The sequence below is a fragment of the Chlorocebus sabaeus genome, chromosome 23, assembly GCF_047675955.1.
Source record: "Chlorocebus sabaeus isolate Y175 chromosome 23, mChlSab1.0.hap1, whole genome shotgun sequence".
In the NCBI taxonomy this organism is placed as follows: domain Eukaryota; kingdom Metazoa; phylum Chordata; class Mammalia; order Primates; family Cercopithecidae; genus Chlorocebus; species Chlorocebus sabaeus.
The window spans coordinates 40,835,631-40,856,036 of NC_132926.1; the positions used below are offsets into that span (position 1 = coordinate 40,835,631).

Consider the following 20,406-nt stretch of genomic DNA (forward strand, 5'->3'; position numbering starts at 1 on the left):
AATATTTTATTACCTTTTCCCCTTATTTAGTCATTATTTGAAGCTGATGCTCAAGGTGTTAAAAGTAAAAAATTTGAAGGATTAAGAATATTTTAATAAGAAGCATCTGAAAATCATCTTCAGCAAATCAGATGCAGAATGGAAATCCAGTAGTCCTTTCATTACATAACACATCCTCCTGGAATTTGAGGCACTTAGACCAGTATTTCATTAAGGCACATCTATTAATTCAAGATGAACACATCCCTTAAATATGAAATTTAAAATTTTGAACCATCCTTAAATTGAATTCTTTTTTCAAATACAACCTTAGACTCAAGTAATAAAGAAGAATTGCACCTACACTTAAAGAAAAGCTAACATTTCAGTAGGTGCTGATTTTAATAAGTAAAGGGTTTATCTGCAACAGAAGATGCCAGGTGTGTGACATACTTACGTCTATTGAATGCAGCAGTATGTAACTCTTTGGAGGCTTTACATCACAGAACAAAGCCCAACATTAAGGTTCCTTTACACTGATTTCTTCTCTCAACAAGCCCACATATCCAATAATTACATGGCTTAACACAAACTTTCCAGACTTTAGAATGCTACATGTAATCATCACTATAAATTTAATCTACTTTTCTGATATTTATGATGCAGAAGTTCTCTGTACCTTTCCACTGATTTATATAAATACTGTAAATTATTTCCTTAAACAAATTTCAGGTAGACTAAAATATGAATCCTACACATTATCCTTTCCAAAACACGTACACTAACGGTGTCTACGCAGACACTCAAAAGAGAACAATACATATAACAATTTGAATTAATAAAACATCTCTGCTATTAATAGAACTGCAGTTCCAATATAACAAAATATTTGGGTAAAATGATTATATTTAACCACTTTCCTTTAAAGTATTTGTTTCACTTAAGTCTACAGATATCAGCTAGACTTCCCAAAACAGAATTTGAAAACAAATGGAGAAAGCATGAATTGAAAAAAATTAATCTCCAATAAAGCAAATAATATTCCACTATTTGCATAACTAGCTGATTTTGAATATGACAGATAAATGAAAAAAGAAACAAACAAAAATGTTCTGGTCATCCTTACTGAAAGAGAAAACTAACCTGAACTCGCCGTTCTTCTTTGTTTGCATCTACCTTATCAGACATCAGAAGAGGCTCGCTTTTTTCACAGCTCTCTTCACTAAGGAGCGTGTCTGCATAGTTGGGCTGGGGAAAGATCAGGTGACTCTTCCTCGAGTCCGCGGTGAGGGAGACCTCGTGGGAATAGGTCTGCAGGAAAGCCCGAACCCCATCCATACCCACAAAGTGCGAGGCGGGCACACTCGCCAACCTGCTGCCTTCAGCCTGAAGCAGGCGTGACTTGTGCCAGCGCCTCAGTCTGAGTGCCAGCAGCACAATGACAAAGGCCAAGAAGACGCAGGAGACTGCAGCCACTGCCACCACAAGATAGAATGTGAGATCCAAATCCTCAGGGTCAATGGGGGTCTTCATACTGCCAAGGTCAGCAAGGATGTCAGGGATCCTGTCTGCCACGGCCACTGTGACTGTGACGGTGGCTGACAGAGGGGGCTGGCCATGGTCTTCCACGGCCACCATGAGGCTCTGCTTGAGTGCATCTCTGTCCAGCAGGGTCCGTGCTGTCCGCACTTCGCCTGTGTGCAACCCAACCGCAAAGAGTCCCGGCTCGCTGGCCTTAAGCAGGCGGTAGGATAGCCAGGCATTCTGGCCTGAATCTTTGTCCACTGCTACCACCTTGGTCACCAGGTAGCCAGGTTCTGCGGAGCGGGGCGCCAGCTCCACGCCCGTGGAACCGTCTGTGGGGAGGGTGGGGTACAGGATCTCGGGCGCATTGTCGTTCTGGTCCAGCACAAACAGGCTCAGTGACACGTTGCTGCTAAGTGGAGGGTTCCCATTGTCGCTGGCTGTCACCCACAACTGTAGGTCTCTCAACTGCTCATAATCGAAGGATCTCAGCGCATACAGGACACCGGTGTCAGAGTTAATGGAGACATAGGAGGACAAGGGCACCCCCTGAAATGTGTCTTCAGCCAGGGAGTAGGTGACTCGAGCATTGTCGCCGCTGTCTGGGTCATGGGCTGTCACAGAGAAGATAGAGACACCTCTGGGGTTGTTTTCTGGGAGGGAGGTGGAATAGGAGGCTTGAGGGAAATTGGGTGGGTTGTCATTGACATCTGCTACTTTCAAGGGGATGTGGTTTTCTGCAGAGAGGGGAGGGGTTCCATGGTCAATGACGGTTAAAGTGATATTATAATCTGAAGTCTCTTCTCTGTCCAGGTTTCTAGTTGTTAATAGGTGATAGTAATTATCAACTGACTTCTCCAGTTTAAAAGGCAAGTTCCTAGGAATAGAGCATGCAATCTCACCATTTTCTCCAGAATCACCATCATGTACGCTAAACAGCGCGATTACAGTTCCTGGAAGACAGTCTTCAGAGAGGGAACTGGTCAGAGAGGTGAGGATCACTTCGGGGGCATTGTCATTCACGTCCTGTACTGTGACCACCACCTTAGCGCTGGCAAGAAGAGCGCCTCCATCCTGAGCTACCACTTCCATGAGGTAGAATCTGGATTCTTCATAGTCCAGCGGTTGTAGAGTTGAGATTTCCCCCAGGCTGGAATCAAGATGGAAAGTCTCCGAAATTTTGTCTTCTTCATTGCGAAAAGAGTAGGTCAATTTCCCGTTTATTCCCTCATCTGGATCCGTGGCGGTTAGCGTGAGCAGCCGAGTGCCCACAGGTATGTTCTCTGGAACACTCACGCTGTACTCGGATGGCGTGAACAGGGGTGCATTGTCGTTTGCGTCGAGTACTGTAACACGGATGTGCGTGGTGCCGGAGAGTATCGGGTCTCCGCCATCTAAAGCTGTGAGGAGGAGGTCGTGAACAGTCTCTTTCTCGCGGTCTAGAGGCTGTTCCAACACCAGCTCCGGATACTTTTGTCCATCAGTTCCGCTTACCACATCCAGAGAGAAGTGCAGATTGGAGCTGAGCTGGTAACTCCGGAGGGAGTTCACACCCACATCTGCATCCCGCGCGAAGGGAAGCACTAACCGTGTCCCTGCAGCCGCATTTTCATTAACTTTTACTTTTAACTCCTCATCCCGGAAACGCGGGAAGTTATCATTAATATCGATTATTTCTACTTCTACTACATAAATTTTCATTTTGTTCTCAACTAAGATGTTAAAGTTCACCACACACAGCGGGCTCTGAGCGCAGAGCTCCTCCCGGTCTATCCTGCCCGCGGTGACCAAGCTGCCGCTTCGCGGGTTCAGAGCGAAAAGCTGCGTCCTACCTCTGGAGACGATGCGGACTCCGTGCTCCGCCAGCTCCCGGGGCTCCAGCCCAAGGTCCTTGGCGATGTTGCCGACGAAGGAGCCTTTGTCCAGCTCCTCCGGCATCGAGTAGCTGATCTGCCCGGATCCCGGTTGGCACAGCGTCCCCAGGAGCATGAAGGGCAGCAGCAGCTCTCCGCAGGCCCAGCGCCTCGGTGGTCTCGCCATTGCTTTCTCTCTGCCCAATTTTCTCTTAGTTCTGGTTCAGCCTGCTGTTTCCTTATTTATCTAAAGCCGATGGGTACATATTCCCCGACGAAAATGGGCGTGGAGGGTTGGCTTTTCGTAGGAGCTTGTCTGGTTTGTGTGTTTAGTATGGAGGGAGCAGAGTCGGGTCGCCTCTGCGGCAGCTCCTTTCCCACTTTGGTCAACAGCGACGCTCAGAGTCCTAACCAGTGACTGCACCAAATTCCATTTTTATTTCTCCTAAGTTTAGTTATAATTTTATTTCTAATAATGTTGCCATATCCTTAATGTTTAACTGTGTAACATTGTCTATGACTGTTAATTCAGCTTTAATTCTGAAATAGCAAGACTTCCACAATTACTGAGATCAATATTATTAGATTCCAATACCTTACAAAAATTGTATTTAATGTGTCACTGGGGGAGCCTATGTCCTTTATTTACCTCTTACCTATGTTTAGTCCTTTAAATTAGGACATTCAAATTCTTACCTTTGTAGAATTCAAGATTTCATCTCTTTATTAGGATGCATTTAGGAAAACGTGCTTATTTGCACATAAGAATGCCAAGGAAACAAACCCAGTTCTCAATGCACCTTTCCAAACAGGACTACTGATTTATGTAAGTTATATTAGCTGTCATATGCAGAAAAAATACAGATCTTTATTACTTGTGAGGACTTTGAGAAAGTTTCTCCACTATCTCAGACAGTGTTAGAGTAGGGTTAACTATGCATTTTTACATTTTTCTATTATCATGTTCAAATATTTGTAGTTCCAGTGACAATCAGTATAGCAACTGTGGAGGGTGGGGCTTTATTTCATCATCTATGCAGGAAAGCATGACCAGATACTTACTGAGCAGTACTGAGTGGCCTTTCTATGTTGAGACAGTTATTTAGTGCTATCATCTTTATATGACAACAGAAATAGAAAAACCTCTTGATTGAAAAAAATGAACATTTCAGAAAGTCATTTTGTTTAATGACACTTTCATAGAAAACTAAGAAAATAAAAATTCTATATAATTAGGAAATTCAAAAGCAAAGATTTGAGTAATATTTGGTAGAAAATGATGTGAACATAGGTTGTAAGATTTTTCTCAATATGTAATTTTTTTCAAGAGCAATTTGTTAAAATGCATGTTAGAGAATGATTTCTCACATTTGTTAAATGCACTCTTTATAGCAGACACCTCAGACCTCAAACATTGCCTATCCTTTAGAAATATGCTTGTGATTCCAAGACACTTAGCTTACCCAGTGTGGGTCTTCAAGTCAATGGGACAATGTCCTACCCATGCCCTGCAATTAACAAGCCATGCCATTATGTAAAAGTCTTTCATCTTTGGTTCCCAATTTCCAAAAACTACTAAAATGAAGACTCTCTTTACTCTGAAGTACTATGATGCTAAGAGGAAGTAAAACAAAAATTTGAATAACAAAGAGCCTGAAGGTGAAAGTAATTGCCTAAAGTCCCAATAGTAACAAATCTTTAGAGAGAAGCAAAGACGAGGAAGAAAAAGAAATACAGTGCAGTATCTCAAGTGATAAAGGTTTGCAATTATTGCTAAATAAATCTCACACTTCAGAGAGAAAACACTTAAAATTAAGTTAAATAAGATTAAGATAATTAAGGCACAACATTGACCAAATCTAACTCACAAAGAAATTGCAATGGAACTTCCTACCCAAATTAGGTGAAACAATAAAACCAGAAGTGAAAATAAATTAATTAAAGCTCACCTTTAAAATAGTATCTGAGGCAAAAGGGACCCCAGCGTCTGCATGATTTGTATTTTGTTCCCAAGAGGCATTGTCACAGAGGAGATCTTGTGAGGGAACCAATTCCGGGGTTACGTTCAGAAAATTAAACTCTGTCTTGGCTGATTGTGAGGCAACACACAGGTTGTAGGAAAAGGGCAATGTTCCCTCACTGTAATTGGGGAGAACCCCTGGTCCAGGCTTGGAGCAGAGACTAGGCTGAAAGCAGCCCCAAGCGTCTGAACTGGAAGAGCGTCGCAGGCGCAGGGAGATTGCCAGAATCACCGCGAAGAGGAAGAGCACCGAGATCAAGGCCAAGGCCACCACCAGGTAAAACTGCAGTTCTGTCTGGGGGTCAGAGGGATCTGAGCGGTCGCTAAGGTCTGGCAACACCTCTTGCAGGCTATCCGCGAAGATTAGGTGCAGCGTGGCGGTGGCGGAGAGTGGCGGCTGTCCTCCATCACGCACAGCGACCAGCAGGCGCTGGCGGGCCGCGTCCCTGTCGCCCAAGGCACGCGCTGTGCGCACCTCACCCGTGCGCAGCCCCAGGCTGAAGAGCCCGGGCTCGCTGGCCTGCAGCACGTGGTAGGACAGCCAAGCGTTGTGTCCCGAGTCTGCGTCCACCGCCACCACCTTGGTCACTAGGTAGCCGGGCTCTGCGGCGCGTGGCACCATATCGAAGAGGGCGGAGCCATCGGGCCCCAGCGCGGGGTACAACACCAGTGGCACATTGTCATTGAGGTCGCCCACTAACACGCGCAGGCTCACGTTGGCGCTGAGCGCAGGGGAGCCCTGGTCGGTGGCCTGCAGTGTGAGTTCGAAGGCGCGCAGCTGCTCATGATCGAAGGCGCGCTGCGCGAACACCACCCCGCTCTGCGCGCTCACGGACACGTAGGATAAAATCTCCCGCGGCTCCAGGTCGCTCGCTACGATGGAGTAGGAAACTTGGCCATTGGGGCCCAAGTCAGGGTCAGAGGCACTGATTTGAGCGATAGAGGCGCCAGGAGGATTGTTCTCTGCCACGTGAACCATATAGGAAGTCTGTTGGAAAAGTGGGGCATTATCGTTGACGTCGGAGATGTGCAGGGTGACAATTATGCTGGAGGAGAGAGGCGGCTTGCCCCCGTCGGTGGCTGTGATGGTGAGATTGTATTCTGGGATCTCCTCCCGGTCCAGGGCGCTGTTTGTCATTAGTTTGTAATAGTTCTTTGAGGAAGATTTCAAAATAAACTTGGCATTTCCCAACACTTGGCAGTAAACTTCTCCATTTTCCCCAGAGTCTCTGTCTCTCGTTTTTATCAAGGCAATGACTGTTCCTGGTGGCGAATCCTCTGGTAGGGGAGTAAATACTGAAGTCACAATAACTTCAGGTGCACAATCATTCTCATCAAGAATTTCAACTTGGATACTGCAGTGGGCTGCTAGATCTCCAGGATCTTTTGCTTCAATACTCAGAGTGTAACTACTTGCAATCTCAAAATCCAAATCATCCTTTGTCGTGATTTCTCCTGTTTTTTCATTTAAGTTGAAAAAGCGTTTGACTTGTTCGTCCACATTATGAAAGGAGTATGTGATCTCTGCGTTTATGCCTTCATCCCGGTCAGTGGCCATCACTTGAAGCACAAAGAAGCCCGGGGGCACGTCCTCCCTCAGGGTGACCCTGTACACATCCTGGCTGAACACCGGAGGGTTATCATTGGCATCCGTGACTTGGATTCGGATTTGGGTCGTGCCGCTTTGAGGTGGGTCTCCGCCATCCACAGCTGTGAGGACCAGTTGATGGAAACTATGCTCTTCTCTGTCCAGAGAATGTTTTAGAATCAGCTCAGGATATTTACGTCCATCTGGAGTCTGTTTCTCAGCGAGATCAAAGTACTCGTTGTCATTAAGGTGGTATCTTTGTAGTGAATTAGGACCAACATCTGAATCCAGGGCTGGGTCAAGTGGAAATGTTGTACCTGGCTTAGTGGATTCGCCAATTTTTAAATGAATCTTACTCTGTTTGAATAGTGGGGTATTATCATTTATATCCTGCACAATTACTGCTATGTGGAAAATATTTAGTGGGTTTTCAGCGACAGTATCGAAATCCAGAACACACAGAGGCTGCTTCCCGCATATCTGCTCTCGGTCTATTCTGTCACCCACAAGTAAGTCCCCGCTTTCTGGGTTTACTGTGAAATATTCCCTCTCTGCGCTAACCCGCAGCTTCCGGGCAGGCAAGTCCCGGACGCTGAGCCCCAGATCCTTGGCGAGGTTTCCTACGACCGAATTTTTGGCCAGTTCCTCTGGAATTGAATAGCGGATCTGGTCTGAGAGAGCCCCAGGGAACAAAGACAACAGGAAGGGCAACAGTACCTGCAGCCACCACACCAGCCCGTACCTCCCTGCGCTCGCCTTCATCTTCTGTCTCCCTCGGGCTCCCTGTGCTCCTTTGCCCATAGGAGGAATAAGCCTTCCGAGGATGGCAGAATCCGGGCTCAGGTCACTTTTCCTGCTTTTGTTTTCTGTTTCCGAATCTACACTGGCCTCCTCTGCGTGGTTGGTTTGTGCGGGAAGTTCCCTTTTAAGAGGCTCCCAAAAGCTTCTCAGGATCTTCTCTTCGTTCTTTTGACCGACAGCGACGCTCAGAGGTTTTCTCAGGAAACTGCACCAACGGCTTGTAAATGTTTGCTAAGAACATTTTTCTTTTCTTCTTCTTCTTCTTTTTTTTAATGTATAAAGTCTTCATTTGTTTTTAAATATGCGAAATATTCATATAGTTCCAAATTCAAAAGGTGCATTCATCCCTGCTTTAGATGAGGAGAACTGCCTTCACAGGGGAAATGAGTGTTAACGTTTCTTGGGTATCCTTCTGAAGATATGTTTTACATAGTGCAGCGGATTTTTATAAATATTCTGTCTCCTTCTTTACATAAATGTAAGCATACAACATACTATGTTCTTCACATTGCTTTTCTATTTGTTATATCTTAAAGATCATATCAGTACACAGAGAGCTTTCCCATTTATTTTTATAGTTATCTAGTGGCCCATAATATAGTTATCTAGTAGTCCATAATATGAATATACAACAATTTGTTTAATCAACATTGTTATTTACTAAAAGAAACTCACTGCCCATTCTAACAAAAACACATTTTTAAAAAAATTTGATTTTAGGTTATAAATTATCTACTGCTTCCCTAGGCCTTTAAAACGTATGGCACTCTCATTCTGGAATATATTCCTAATGCCAACACCTGAATATGCTTGACACAGTTTCAGGCCAATTGAGCATTTCCACATTATATTTTATGGCTTAATTACTTTAAACAATCTCTCCTCAGATGTGAGTTGTCTCTCAACATTCACTTGTTATTTCTGCTTTCTGCTCACCAACCCAGGTAACTGCATATCATATTCCAGCTTACTCTATGTATTGCACCACAACTTTCTATGAATACAAAACCATGTAGAAACTAAAACTCTCCTTCGTAAATCAAATTGAGGCATATTCCACAGTCTATCACTACAACTTCCAGTTATCAAATTACACTAATTTGTGTAAGCATATGCATTCATGAATTTTGAATTAACTCACAGAACTAAATGAAAGCACAAAGAATATCCCCTACACACAAAATATTTTCCCCCATATAAAATAATCCCAGAGCCACATGGTGACAGAAATATCTGATAGCAATTTGTAGCAATAGGGATGAGGCCAACTTACTAAGCAGCATAAATCATATCAGTCCAGAACCCAAGTAACTCAACCTTTGAAAGAGGCTCACATGATGAAAAGAGAAAAGACTCCAAAAACTTATATTTTCCTTAGAAATCAAGAAAGTCTCGCCTTTTCACAAGATGGCACCAAAAGCGAAGAAGGAAGCTCCTGTCCCTCCTAAAGCCGAAGCCAAAGCGAAGGCTTTAAAGGCCAAGAAGGCAGTGTTGAAAGGTGTCCACAGCTACAAAAAAAAGAAGACCCGCACGTCACCCACCTTCCGGTGGCTCAAGACACTGCGACTCCAGAGACAGCCCAAATATCCTCGCAAGAGCGCCCCGAGGAGAAACAAGCTTGACCACTATGCTATCATCAAGTTTCCGCTGACCACTGAGTCTACCATGACGAAGATAGAAGACAACAACATACTTGTGTTCATTGTGGATGTTAAAGCCAACAAGCACCAGATTAAACAGGCTGTGAAGAAGCTCTATGACATTGATGTGGTCAAGGTCAACACCCTGATTCAGCCTGATGGAGAGAAAAAGGCATATGTTCGACTGGCTCCTGATTATGATGCTTTGGATGTTGCCAACAAAATTGGGATCATCTAAACTGAGTCCAGCTGCCTAATTCTAAATATATATATATATATATATATCTTTTCAACAACAACAACAAAAAAAGAAATCAAGAAAGTCTCAATAGCGATGTCATGATAGGCAATTTAAAAATTATTAAAGTTACTTCTAGAATCTACTTAAATATGAGTGAAATTAACTTTGAAATATTTCTCATAATCACAGGAGTGCACCAAAGGAATCACGTATAGTCACCGCTGGTGCATCTCAGAACAGCAACAAGAAAATATTTGAAATGTAACAGTTCATTGAGAAAATATCCTGTTAAAGTTATATCTAAAAGTTAAACTCATAAGTTGCCAGTATTCTTAAATTGATGTTGCCTATTATAATGCAAAATACCCTTTCAAGGAAGGAAAAGTAAACTTCAAGTAAAGCATGGTACAGTGTAAAAATAGGAAATTAAAAAATCCTCAGTCCAGATCCAATAATAACTTCATGAGAAAGAATATTGTAAACGTGAATTTACACAATTGCCTTCTATTTCACAGGTCTCTTGTATCTTTGCAGTAACATCTAAAGGAAAAGGAAATTTATTCTTTATTTTATTTTACTTTATTTTATTTCACTTCTTGGAGACAGAGGCTTGCTCTGTCACCCAGGCTGGAGTACAGTGGCATGATCTCAGCTCATTGCAACCTCTGCCTCCCAGTTTCCAGCAATTCTCATGTCTCAGCCTCCAGGGTAGCTGGGACTACAGGCGTGCACCACCACGCCCGGCTAACTTTTTGTATTTTAGTAGAGACTGGGTTTCACCATGTTGCCTGGACTGGTCTCAAACTCCTGAGCTCAGGCAATCCACCCTCCTCACACTCCCAAAGTGCTAGGATTACAGGTGTGAGCCACTGCACCCAGCACAGAAAAGGACATTTAAGGAAATGAAGTGGTTTAGAGTTGTAAAATTAGAAAATTCTGGCTGAAACTACAACTGAATGAAGACCAAAAAGGATAATAAACAACATTTTTGTGTGGTAAAGACTGTTGGTCATTACTGAAGGGTCATCCACCAGTTCTCTTTACAGCAATAAAATATTAAAAGAGGCACCTTTATTTGATATATTACATATATAATAGGAGACATTTACACAACTCTTTGTCTATATTTCAGTGTGGTATGATCGATTATAAGATTGACTCACCTGAAGATTAAGGTCTCCTTTTGTTTCAAGTAAATCCTGAGTTATCAGAAGAGGCTCGCTTTTCTCACAGCTCTCCCGGCTGATGAGCGTGTCTGCATAGTTGGGCTGGGGGAAGATCAGATGACTCTTCCTCGAGTCCGCGGTGAGGGAGACCTCGTGGGAGTAGGTCTGCAGGAAAGCCCGAACCCCGTCCATGCCCACAAAGTGCGAGGCAGGCACACCTGCCAACCTGCTGCTTTCAGCGTGAAGCAGGCGTGACTTGTGCCAGCGTCTCAGCTTGAGTGCTAGCAGCACCATGACAAAAGCCAGGAAGACGCAAGAGACAGCGGCCACTGCCACCACGAGATAGAGTGTGAGGCCCGAGTCGTCTGGGTCTGCTGAAGGCTTGAGGCTGCCCAAGTCAGCCAGAACATCTGGGATGCTGTTGGCCACAGCCACAGTGAGTGTGACGGTGGCCGAGAGAGGGGGCTGGCCATGGTCCTGGACGACCACTACCAGGCTCTGCTTGAGCGCATCTCTGTCCAGCAGGGCCCGTGCGGTGCGCACCTCACCTGTGTGCAGCCCCACTGCAAATAGTCCCGGCTCGCTGGCCTTGAGTAGGCGGTAGGACAGCCAGGCATTCTGGCCTGAGTCTCTGTCCACTGCCACCACTTTGGTCACCAGGTAGCCGGAATCTGCGGAGCGGGGTGCCAGCTCCACACCAGTGGAGCCATCTGTAGGGAAGGTGGGGTACAGGATCTCAGGGACATTGTCGTTCTGGTCCAGCACAAAGAGGCTCACTGACACATTGCTGCTGAGTGGAGGGTCTCCACTGTCACTGGCTGTCACCAGTAGCTGCAGGTCTCTAAGCTGCTCATAGTCGAAGGAGCGAAGTGCATATAGGATCCCAGTATTGGAGTTGATGGAGACATAGGAGGACAGGGGTGCATCCTGGAAGGTGTCTTCGACCAGGGAGTAAGTGATTAGGGCATTGTCACCACTGTCAGGGTCTTGAGCAGTCATAGATAAGATGGAGACTCCTCTGGGGTTGTTTTCAGGAATGTAGGCAGAGTATGAAGCGTGAGGGAAAGTGGGTGGGTTGTCATTGATGTCCATCACCTGCAGTGAAATATGAGTTTCTGTAGACAGTGGAGGAATTCCCTGGTCAGTTGCAGTTACAGTGATGTTATATTCTGAGACTTCTTCCCTGTCCAGTGTTCTGTGTGTCAACAACCGATAATAATTTTCATAGGTCTTTTCAAGTGTGAATGGCAGATTATCTGGAATAGAACATGTGACTAGGCCATTTCCTCCTGAGTCACTGTCATGCACGTTGAAAAGTGCAATTACTGTACCCGGGGAAGAAGTTTCCTGGACTGAGCTGGTGAGAGATGTAACTGTGACTTCTGGTGCGTTGTCATTTTCATCCAGAACTGTCACCAGTACCTTGCTTCTAGCCCGGAGACCAGGCCCATCATGGGCTTCTACATCTATGTCATAGAATCCAGAGTCCTCATAATCTAGATCCCCCAATATTGTTATATCCCCACTCAGAGAATTTAACTGAAATAGCTGTGATATTTTGTCTCTTACTTTCCGGAAAGAATACGTCACGTCTCCATTGGCTCCTTCATCTGGATCAGTGGCTTTTACGGTGAGTAGCCGAGTGCCTACAGGAACGTTCTCACGAACACTTACGTGGTACTTGGGCTGAGTGAACAGGGGAGCATTATCGTTGGTATCCACAAGTATTATGAGAATCCTGGCAGTGCCAGAGCGAACCGGGTCACCTCCGTCGAAGGCGGTGAGAACGAGGTGGTGAACCGCCTCTTCCTCGCGATCTAGAGCACGTTCCAGCACCAGCTCTGGGTACTTAATCCCATCGGCCCCGCTTTGCACGTCCAGGGAAAAGTAACCGTTTGAGTTGAGCTGGTAACCCTGCAGGCAGTTTACCCCTACATCCGGATCAAAAGCTTCAGGAAGAGGAAATCTTGTCCCAGGATTTTCATTTTCAGCAACTTTTATTTCCCTCTGTTCTGTCCCAAAACTGGGTGGGTTATCATTAACATCGATTATTTCCACCTCTACCCGCAAAATCTTCACTGTATCTTCTAGGAGAATCTCCAGTATTGTCACACAGTTTGGAGATCTGTCGCAGAGCTCCTCCCGGTCTATCCTACCCGCGGTGACCAAGCTGCCGCTGCGTGGGTTCAGGGCGAAAAGCTGCGTCCTACCTCTGGAGACGATGCGGACTCCGCGCTCCACCAGCTCCCGGGGCGCCAACCCCAGGTCCTTGGCGATGTTGCCCACCACTGAGCCTTCTTCCTGCTCCTCAAACACCGAGTAGCGGATCTGTTCGGCCCTAATTTTCCCCAGAACCCCCAGGAGAAGGCAGATTTGGAGCAGCCGGGTGCGGTCTGGGCTAGCAGGAGGCGCCGCCATTACAACCCCGCCGCGGAGTCGCCTGTGCTTTGGTTTTCCCTCTGTCGAGGCCTGAGGAGCCCCAGGATCTTCTGGGTCCAAAATAAAGTGCATTCACAGCCGGAGCTCTCAGGGCTTCCGCTTGAAGCTTTCATAAAGCTCCAGAGCCAGTGCTTTGTGCTGCAGCAATCTTGTGATTCTGATTAAATTTCTGGTTTGTCTTTTCCCCCGATTGGTGAACAGCGACACCCAGAGTCTAAACCTGTTACTGCAATTTATTCTTGGTAAAAAAAGTTTACTTTTTATACACGTTTCTATTCCTATTTCTCCCAAGATAATAAGTCAAATTCCTGTTTTTGATTTGCAACGAAAATTCAAGAATGATCCAAATCTTCCTGTACAATAAACTTTATAAAGTTATTTATTTTCTTAGAGAAAATATGACGATTTTTTTTTTCTAAGAATGTGTTCTCCATCTTTTCAGTTTTCATATTGTTCATCCCCACAGCCCATTCTCAGTACAGCGTACTGTGTGAGGGACATACTTATCTCTTCTAAAGAGAAAGGTGGACTTGAAAAATGGAGGAGACGATAAGTGAAAAGACAGTGGGACAGGAACTTGGAGGTTCGGCTTTAGTCCCAATTTATGCAGTAACAAGTTTTCTTACTTGAGTTGACCCTCTAGAACCTGGGGCAATGCTTCAATTCATTTGCAAAATACCCACATACTGTTTAAGAGTTAGCCTTACCCCTGTACGAATGAGAGTGACAAATACAATAATAGGTTTGGGAAGAGAATTTGCTCCTTAATTTTGTATACAATACATTCTTGGCCACAAGCTATGCATATGACTATCTTGTTTACAATGTGTTCTCAATCTTTAGAACAATACTTTTCAAAGAGTAGTAACTTTTTTATGAAGCCTTTCAATGTTTCATGAATGACCGGTTCAAATGCAAAGCCTAAAACAATGGATAAATAACTCTGATCTTAAAAATAAAAAAGAAATAAAAAGAAAAGTTAGACTGAAGAACTATAAAGTGCAGATAATAGTTTAGTAATTTTTTCACATGACACATTCAGTATTATTTTACTACAATTTCTAACTTTACTTTAGTTTTCACTTTAGAAATAGCCAGTAAAATGAAATGTTTTGGTAGCTGAACATGGATTATCATTGCATGTGCCATCGCTTTCTTGCTTATGAATACTTACAGTAATTTACTAATCTGAGAAAATTTGAGATAAAGCAGTACATCAGTTCTTAAGCTTATTCCTCACTTAACAAGTAGCAGTAGAAATGACTCATACAAAAGTGCATTAGCTATACAGAATTTTAAAACCTCAGACTTTGAGAGAGTAGATTAAAGGTGTTTTTCACAATCCTCAAAGACTGCACAAACTCCGGATAATTGAGAAGTGAAATAAGATGTTTGGAAATAAATTTGACAGTATGCATTAAAAAAAACTCAACATGTTTATAGATTTAACTAATTCCTCAGAAATCTATACTAAAGAAACAAGAAGTATGGAAAATGCTTTATAAACCCAAATGTTCATTACATTCCTTGTTTTAATAGAGACAAAATAGAGCATAAAAATAAATCATTTAGGAATGGTTAAAAATTATGAAATATCATTGACTGAAATTATACAGTGGGAATAATATTGACCCAAAGTTAGTGATGCAAATGTAAAATTGGACAATATTTGCTACTTGTGATGAGACAAAGTGTTAAGAGTCTTAATAATTGGAAGGCTGTGTTAAATATACATGCTGCTGCAAAAAGACAAACTAGAATGTAATTGATGAAGATGAACATTAACTTTGGTGGGAAGAACTCTAAATATATTTATAAAGAGCTAAGAATAAGATGACTTGAAAATACCAAGTATCGCATACCAATTAAGAAAAGGCACTGCTATTATTAAGAGTGTTAACATCTAGGAAACAGGTCTCTTTAGCAAGATTTGCCAACCATACAGAAATGCCAACAGTAAAGGTTGAAAATTAAATTGCCAAGACTACTGAGCAATCAAGAAAGCAATCTCCATCTATCCAATACCGCCCCCCCCCAGTAGCTACTATCACTAGAACAATGAAAGAAAATCAAAATTACTTATGCACCAATGAGAAGAAAATGTAATATATAATTTTTTTTTTTAAGACAGGGTTTCCCTCCTGTCACCCAGGCTGGAGTGCAGTGGCACACTCTTGGCTCACTAGAATCTCCACCTCCCGGGTTCAAGCGATCCTCCTGTCTCAGCATCCGGAGTAACTGGGACTACAGGCACGTGCTACCACACCCAAATAATTTTTGTATTTCTAGTAGACGGGGTTTTACCATCTTGGCTATGCTGGTCTCAAACTCCTGACCTCAAGTGATCCACCTGCCTCAGCCTGGTTAAGTGCTGGGATTACAGGCTTGAGCCACCGCTCCCGGCCGCAATATATAAAATTTAACTAGATTTGCAAAAACTCACGTGCGAAGACAAAGAAGGGTCATAAGCGACTTTGTGATCTTCATTACTGGCACATACAATCATAGAAGGATCATCACACAGCAGATCCTGAGGGGGAGTCATTTCAGGTGTCAGGCTGAGAAAATTGAACTCTGTCTTTGCAGAATGAGAGGCAACACATAGATTGTAGGAATAGGGCAAAGTCCCCTCGCTGTGGTTGGGAGGAACCCCTGGCCCAGACTTGGAGCAGAGACCCGTTTGAAAATAGCCCTCAGTGTTGAGGCTGGAGGAACGTCGCAGGCGCAGGGCGATCGCCAGAATTACCGCGAGGAGAAAGAGTACTGAGATCAAGGCCAAGGCCACCACCAGGTAAAACTGCAGTTCCGTCTGGGGGTCAGAGGGCTCAGGGCTGCCGCTAAGGTCTGGCAATACCTCTTGCAGGCTATCCGCGAAGATTAGGTGCAGCGTGGCGGTGGCGGAGAGTGGCGGCTGTCCTCCATCACGTACAGCGACCAGCAGGCGCTGGCGGCCCGCGTCCCTCTCCCCCAAGGCACGCGCTGTGCGCACCTCACCCGTGCGCAGCCCCAGGCTGAAGAGCCCGGGATCACTGGCCTGCAGCACGTGGTAGGACAGCCAAGCGTTGTGTCCCGAGTCTGCGTCCACCGCCACCACCTTGGTCACCAGGTAGCCAGGCTCTGCGGCGCGTGGCACCATATCGAAAAGTGCAGAGCCATCAGACCCCAGCGCGGGGTACAGCACCCGTGGCGCATTGTCATTGAGGTCGCCCACCAACACTCGCAGGCTCACGTTGGCGCTGAGCGCGGGGGAGCCCTGGTCGCAGGCCTGCAGTGTGAGCTCGAAGGCGCGCAACTGCTCGTGGTCGAAGGCGCGCTGCGCGAACACCACCCCGCTCTGCGCGCTCACGGACACGTAGGACAACAGCTCCTGCGCCTCCAGGTCACTGGCCAGAATAGAGTAGGAGACGCTGCCGTTGGGTCCCAAATCCGGGTCGGAGGCGCTCACTTGTGCAATAGAGGCTCCAGGTGGGTTGTTCTCAGCCACATGGACCATGTAGGAGGCCTGATGGAAAACAGGTGCATTGTCGTTGATGTCGGAGATGTGCAGGGTGATGCTTGTCCTGGAGGAAAGGGATGGTTTGCCCTTGTCGGTGGCTATGATTGTGACGTTGTAGTCTGCTGTCTGCTCCCGGTTTAGGGCTCCACCAATCACCATCTTGTAAAAATTCTTCGAGGTGGATTCTAATTTGAAAGGAACTTCTTCCTGAATATAGCATGTCACCATGCCATTTTGCCCAGAATCCTTGTCTCGCACTTTTATGAGGGCTATTACAGTTCCAAGGTCTGAATCCTCTGGAATCTGGTTAGAGAAGGACATGAATGTCACCTCAGGGGCATTGTCATTCTCATCAACGATTTCTATTTGAACATTACAGTGAGCTGTGTGTACTCCTCCATCCTTGGCTTCTACACCCAACACATATCTACTTGTTTCTTCAAAGTCCAATGTGCCATTGGTTGTGATGTCGCCGGTATTTGGATTGAGATTGAAGAGGCTGGTACTTATTGGGGAATTGAGGAAGGCATAGGTGATCTCTGCATTAATGCCCTCATCCTGGTCTGTGGCCATCACCCGCAGCACGGAGGTTCCCCACGGCACGTTTTCTTGGAGGCTAACCCTGTATACATCCTGGCTAAACATGGGAGCATTATCATTGGCATCGGTGACTCGGATCCAGATGTGGGTGGTGCCACTTAGAGGCGGGTCCCCGCCATCCATGGCAGTCAGGATTAAGCGATGAGAGCTCTGATGTTCCCTGTCTAGAGGTTTTTCCAGCAGTAATTCCGGATATTTACTTCCATCAGGACTTTCCTTCGTTGACAGAGAGAAGTATTGATTGGGGTTGATGGTGTATATCTTCAGTGAATTGCCGTCCACATCTGCATCTTGCGCAGAATCCAGAGAGAATTTTACCCCGGGTAAGGCTGACTCACAAATTTCTAAGTTAATGCCTTTTGCAACGAAACGTGGTGCATTGTCATTAATATCTTGGATTACAACAACCACGTGGAAAACATTCATTGGGTTTTCAGAGACCGTTTCGAATTCTAGTGCACACTCAAGTTTCCTTCCGCAAATCTTCTCTCGATCTATCCTACCGTTCACTAACAAATCCCCGCTCTCCAAACTGACGTTGAAATAATCCTCTGCACTAACCCGCAGTTTTCGAGTTGGCAACTCCTGGACACTGAGCCCCAGATCCTTAGCAAGGTTCCCCACCCGTGAGCCGTTGGCTAGCTCCTCTGGAATCGTGTATCGGATCTGCTGGGAGATGGCCCCGCAGAACAAAGACAGCAGAAAGGGAAACAGTACCTGACTTTTCATCGTTTCGGCTTCTCTGACTCTCTGTATTTCAGGAACTCTCCGCGGAGCTTCTTTTCTCTGGGATGTTTTTTTAAAAAGCAATGACAGCACCCTGGACTTCTGTAAATTGAGCGTAAGACTTATCAGTTAGGCGCTCGAGGGTGAACAGGGGCAGCGTCCGTCCTCAGTGCACCGGACAAAGCAGGAAGGCACCCTGCCTGACGCTCCTGCAGAATTGAGACGCCTTCACTTCCTTTTGGTCGACAGCGGCGCCCAGAGGCTGTCTTGGAAAACTGCACAGTGCCCAGCTATTTATCCTCAAAGCGCAACCTCTTGAATCTGTGTACCCTGTCTTTAATTTGCTGGAAGGAACCAAATACTCACATTTCCCCCTTTACATTTCAATTTTCTAGTTTGTCATCATCACATAAGAGTCGTCATCATTTTGTATTCTTTTTTCATTTAAAAAATTCACAAGGCACACAGTCATTTTTTTCAGTTTTGGGGGCAAGAAAAATCTTCAGTGATTTCACTATATTTATAAACTCTGGCATGACTGCTGTATCCATATAAGTGAATTGATAATTTTTATTTATATTTTTAGTGGACTAAAATACCTACCTTTCTGTAAATTCATTGGAATAAGTTCCCTTATCTAGTATTTTAAATCTCTCCATATATATGTTATCAAGTCAGTAATACTTTTCAAAGATAGTTTTTGCAAAAAGGAGGAAATCACAGCCTTACGATTATGTTAATATATTTCTCTTCTTTATAAAATACAAATAATCTTTCCAGTTAACTAGGGCAAAGTCTGATATTTTGTTAAAAGGGCAAATTTAGTATTGGGGTACACACACATGCTTTTATGAAGTGGAATTTCATATAATGTATATTTGTTTTACGAAACCAGTGTTTCTTTTTTAAATGAATGTATATGAAATACTCTAGGCTGTGTGCAGCGACCTGTGATCCCAGCACTTTGGGAGGCCAACATGGGAAGAACACGTGAGGTCAGGAGTTTAAGACCAGCCTGGCCAACATGGTGCAAGCCGTTTCTACTAAAAAAATAAAAATTAGCTGGACATGGTGGCAGGTACCTGTAACCCCAGCTACTTGGGAGGTTGAGGCAGGAGAATCGCTTAATCCAGGAGGTAGAGTTTGCAGTGAGCTGAGATCATGCCACTGAAGTCCATCCTGGGTGACAGAGCAAGACTCTGTCTCAAAAACATTCTCTATAATGCCAATTCTCAGCTCCAGCCAACTTAAACCATCAATGAGCAAAACGAGTTTGACTTGACCACTGGTAAATATTGGAGACATATTCAGAGTTCTTAGACACCCAGTTCTGCAACTTATTCTGTAGTTCCAGGCTTAGAACTCGTCTTGGTTCAAAGCAAATCCCTTTATTTCAAATGCATTACCAAATGAGATTCAACTCAACAATTTATTCTACTATTTTGCAGTGCTCACCCATACTCATACTCCAGTTGAAACAGCCTATTATCTGTTTTCTTAAGATACCTTTTCACTTGTTTCCTTGCATCATGCCTTTATACTTTCTGTTCCTTTTATTATGAACTTCTCCTCCCTTTCTGTTGCAATGGATTTTGCCCATTCTTCAAAAAAATAAAAATAAACCGTTTTTAGTGAAAATGGGATGTCCGAGATCTTCCATTACCTGTACAAGTAGGTGGAATTGTGTGGGTTCCATATTCTCAGTGTATTTTCATGACACATATGTAGGCTATATTTCATATAGAATTCTTAGAAATTCTCTTTGAGCATACAAATCCCCCCTGACACTAGCTAATTAACTTTTTTTTCTCCTTACAGGGAAAGTGATACTGATACTATAAACATTTTTTTTTTTCTAAAAATGATACGTTAAAAGTTACATGCCTTTTTCTTTTGAGACAGGATCATACTATGTTGCCCAAGTAGGTCTCGAAGTCCTAGGCTCAGAAGTCCTCTCCTGGCTATGGGCCTTTTAAATTCTGTGATGTATTTGCATGTTTGAGTCAGAATACACCTTACTCTGCTTACAGCTTTTGTGTTCTGGCCCTGTTGTCTCATACATTTAAATGTGCCTTTTCCTAATATATTGAGGGAGGAATCTATTCTTTCGTTTGGGTTCTAATAAAATATATTTTGGTCTAATTTTGGATGACTCTCTTACATGATTTCATGAGTGAAAATAATTTCATAAATTGCAGAATAAGCCAACAATTTCTGGATGAAGAAAGTTGTAGAACATAACAAAAGAAGGGACTTCTATTCCATTGTTGGAAGAGACGGTCTGGAAATCTGCCACAGAGGCTGAGACATATTCCCTTACTTATTTTTAATAT

General features: G+C 44.3%; 1 protein-coding gene and 1 pseudogene across 6 annotated transcripts in view; one reads left to right on the plus strand and one right to left on the minus strand.

Annotated features, from left to right (window-relative positions):
• Positions 1–20,406, minus strand: part of LOC103245184 (protocadherin gamma-C4) — a 179,238-nt gene that overhangs the window by 150,443 nt on the left and 8,389 nt on the right. Inside the window, exon 2 of one of the 6 annotated variants that reach the window (XM_073010611.1) lies at positions 15,695–18,175. The exons of 2 other annotated variants lie outside the window; for them this stretch is intronic. In XM_073010611.1, coding sequence (XP_072866712.1) covers positions 15,695–18,175 — 2,481 coding nt within the window. Of the gene's footprint in view, positions 1–1,122; positions 4,465–5,305; positions 8,058–10,809; positions 13,557–15,694; positions 18,176–20,406 lie in introns of those variants that run through there. 3 more of the 6 variants (XM_038006771.2, XM_038006785.2, XM_038006814.2) reach the window with 3 other exon arrangements.
• On the plus strand, positions 8,759–9,651 carry LOC119627236 (large ribosomal subunit protein uL23 pseudogene; annotated as a pseudogene).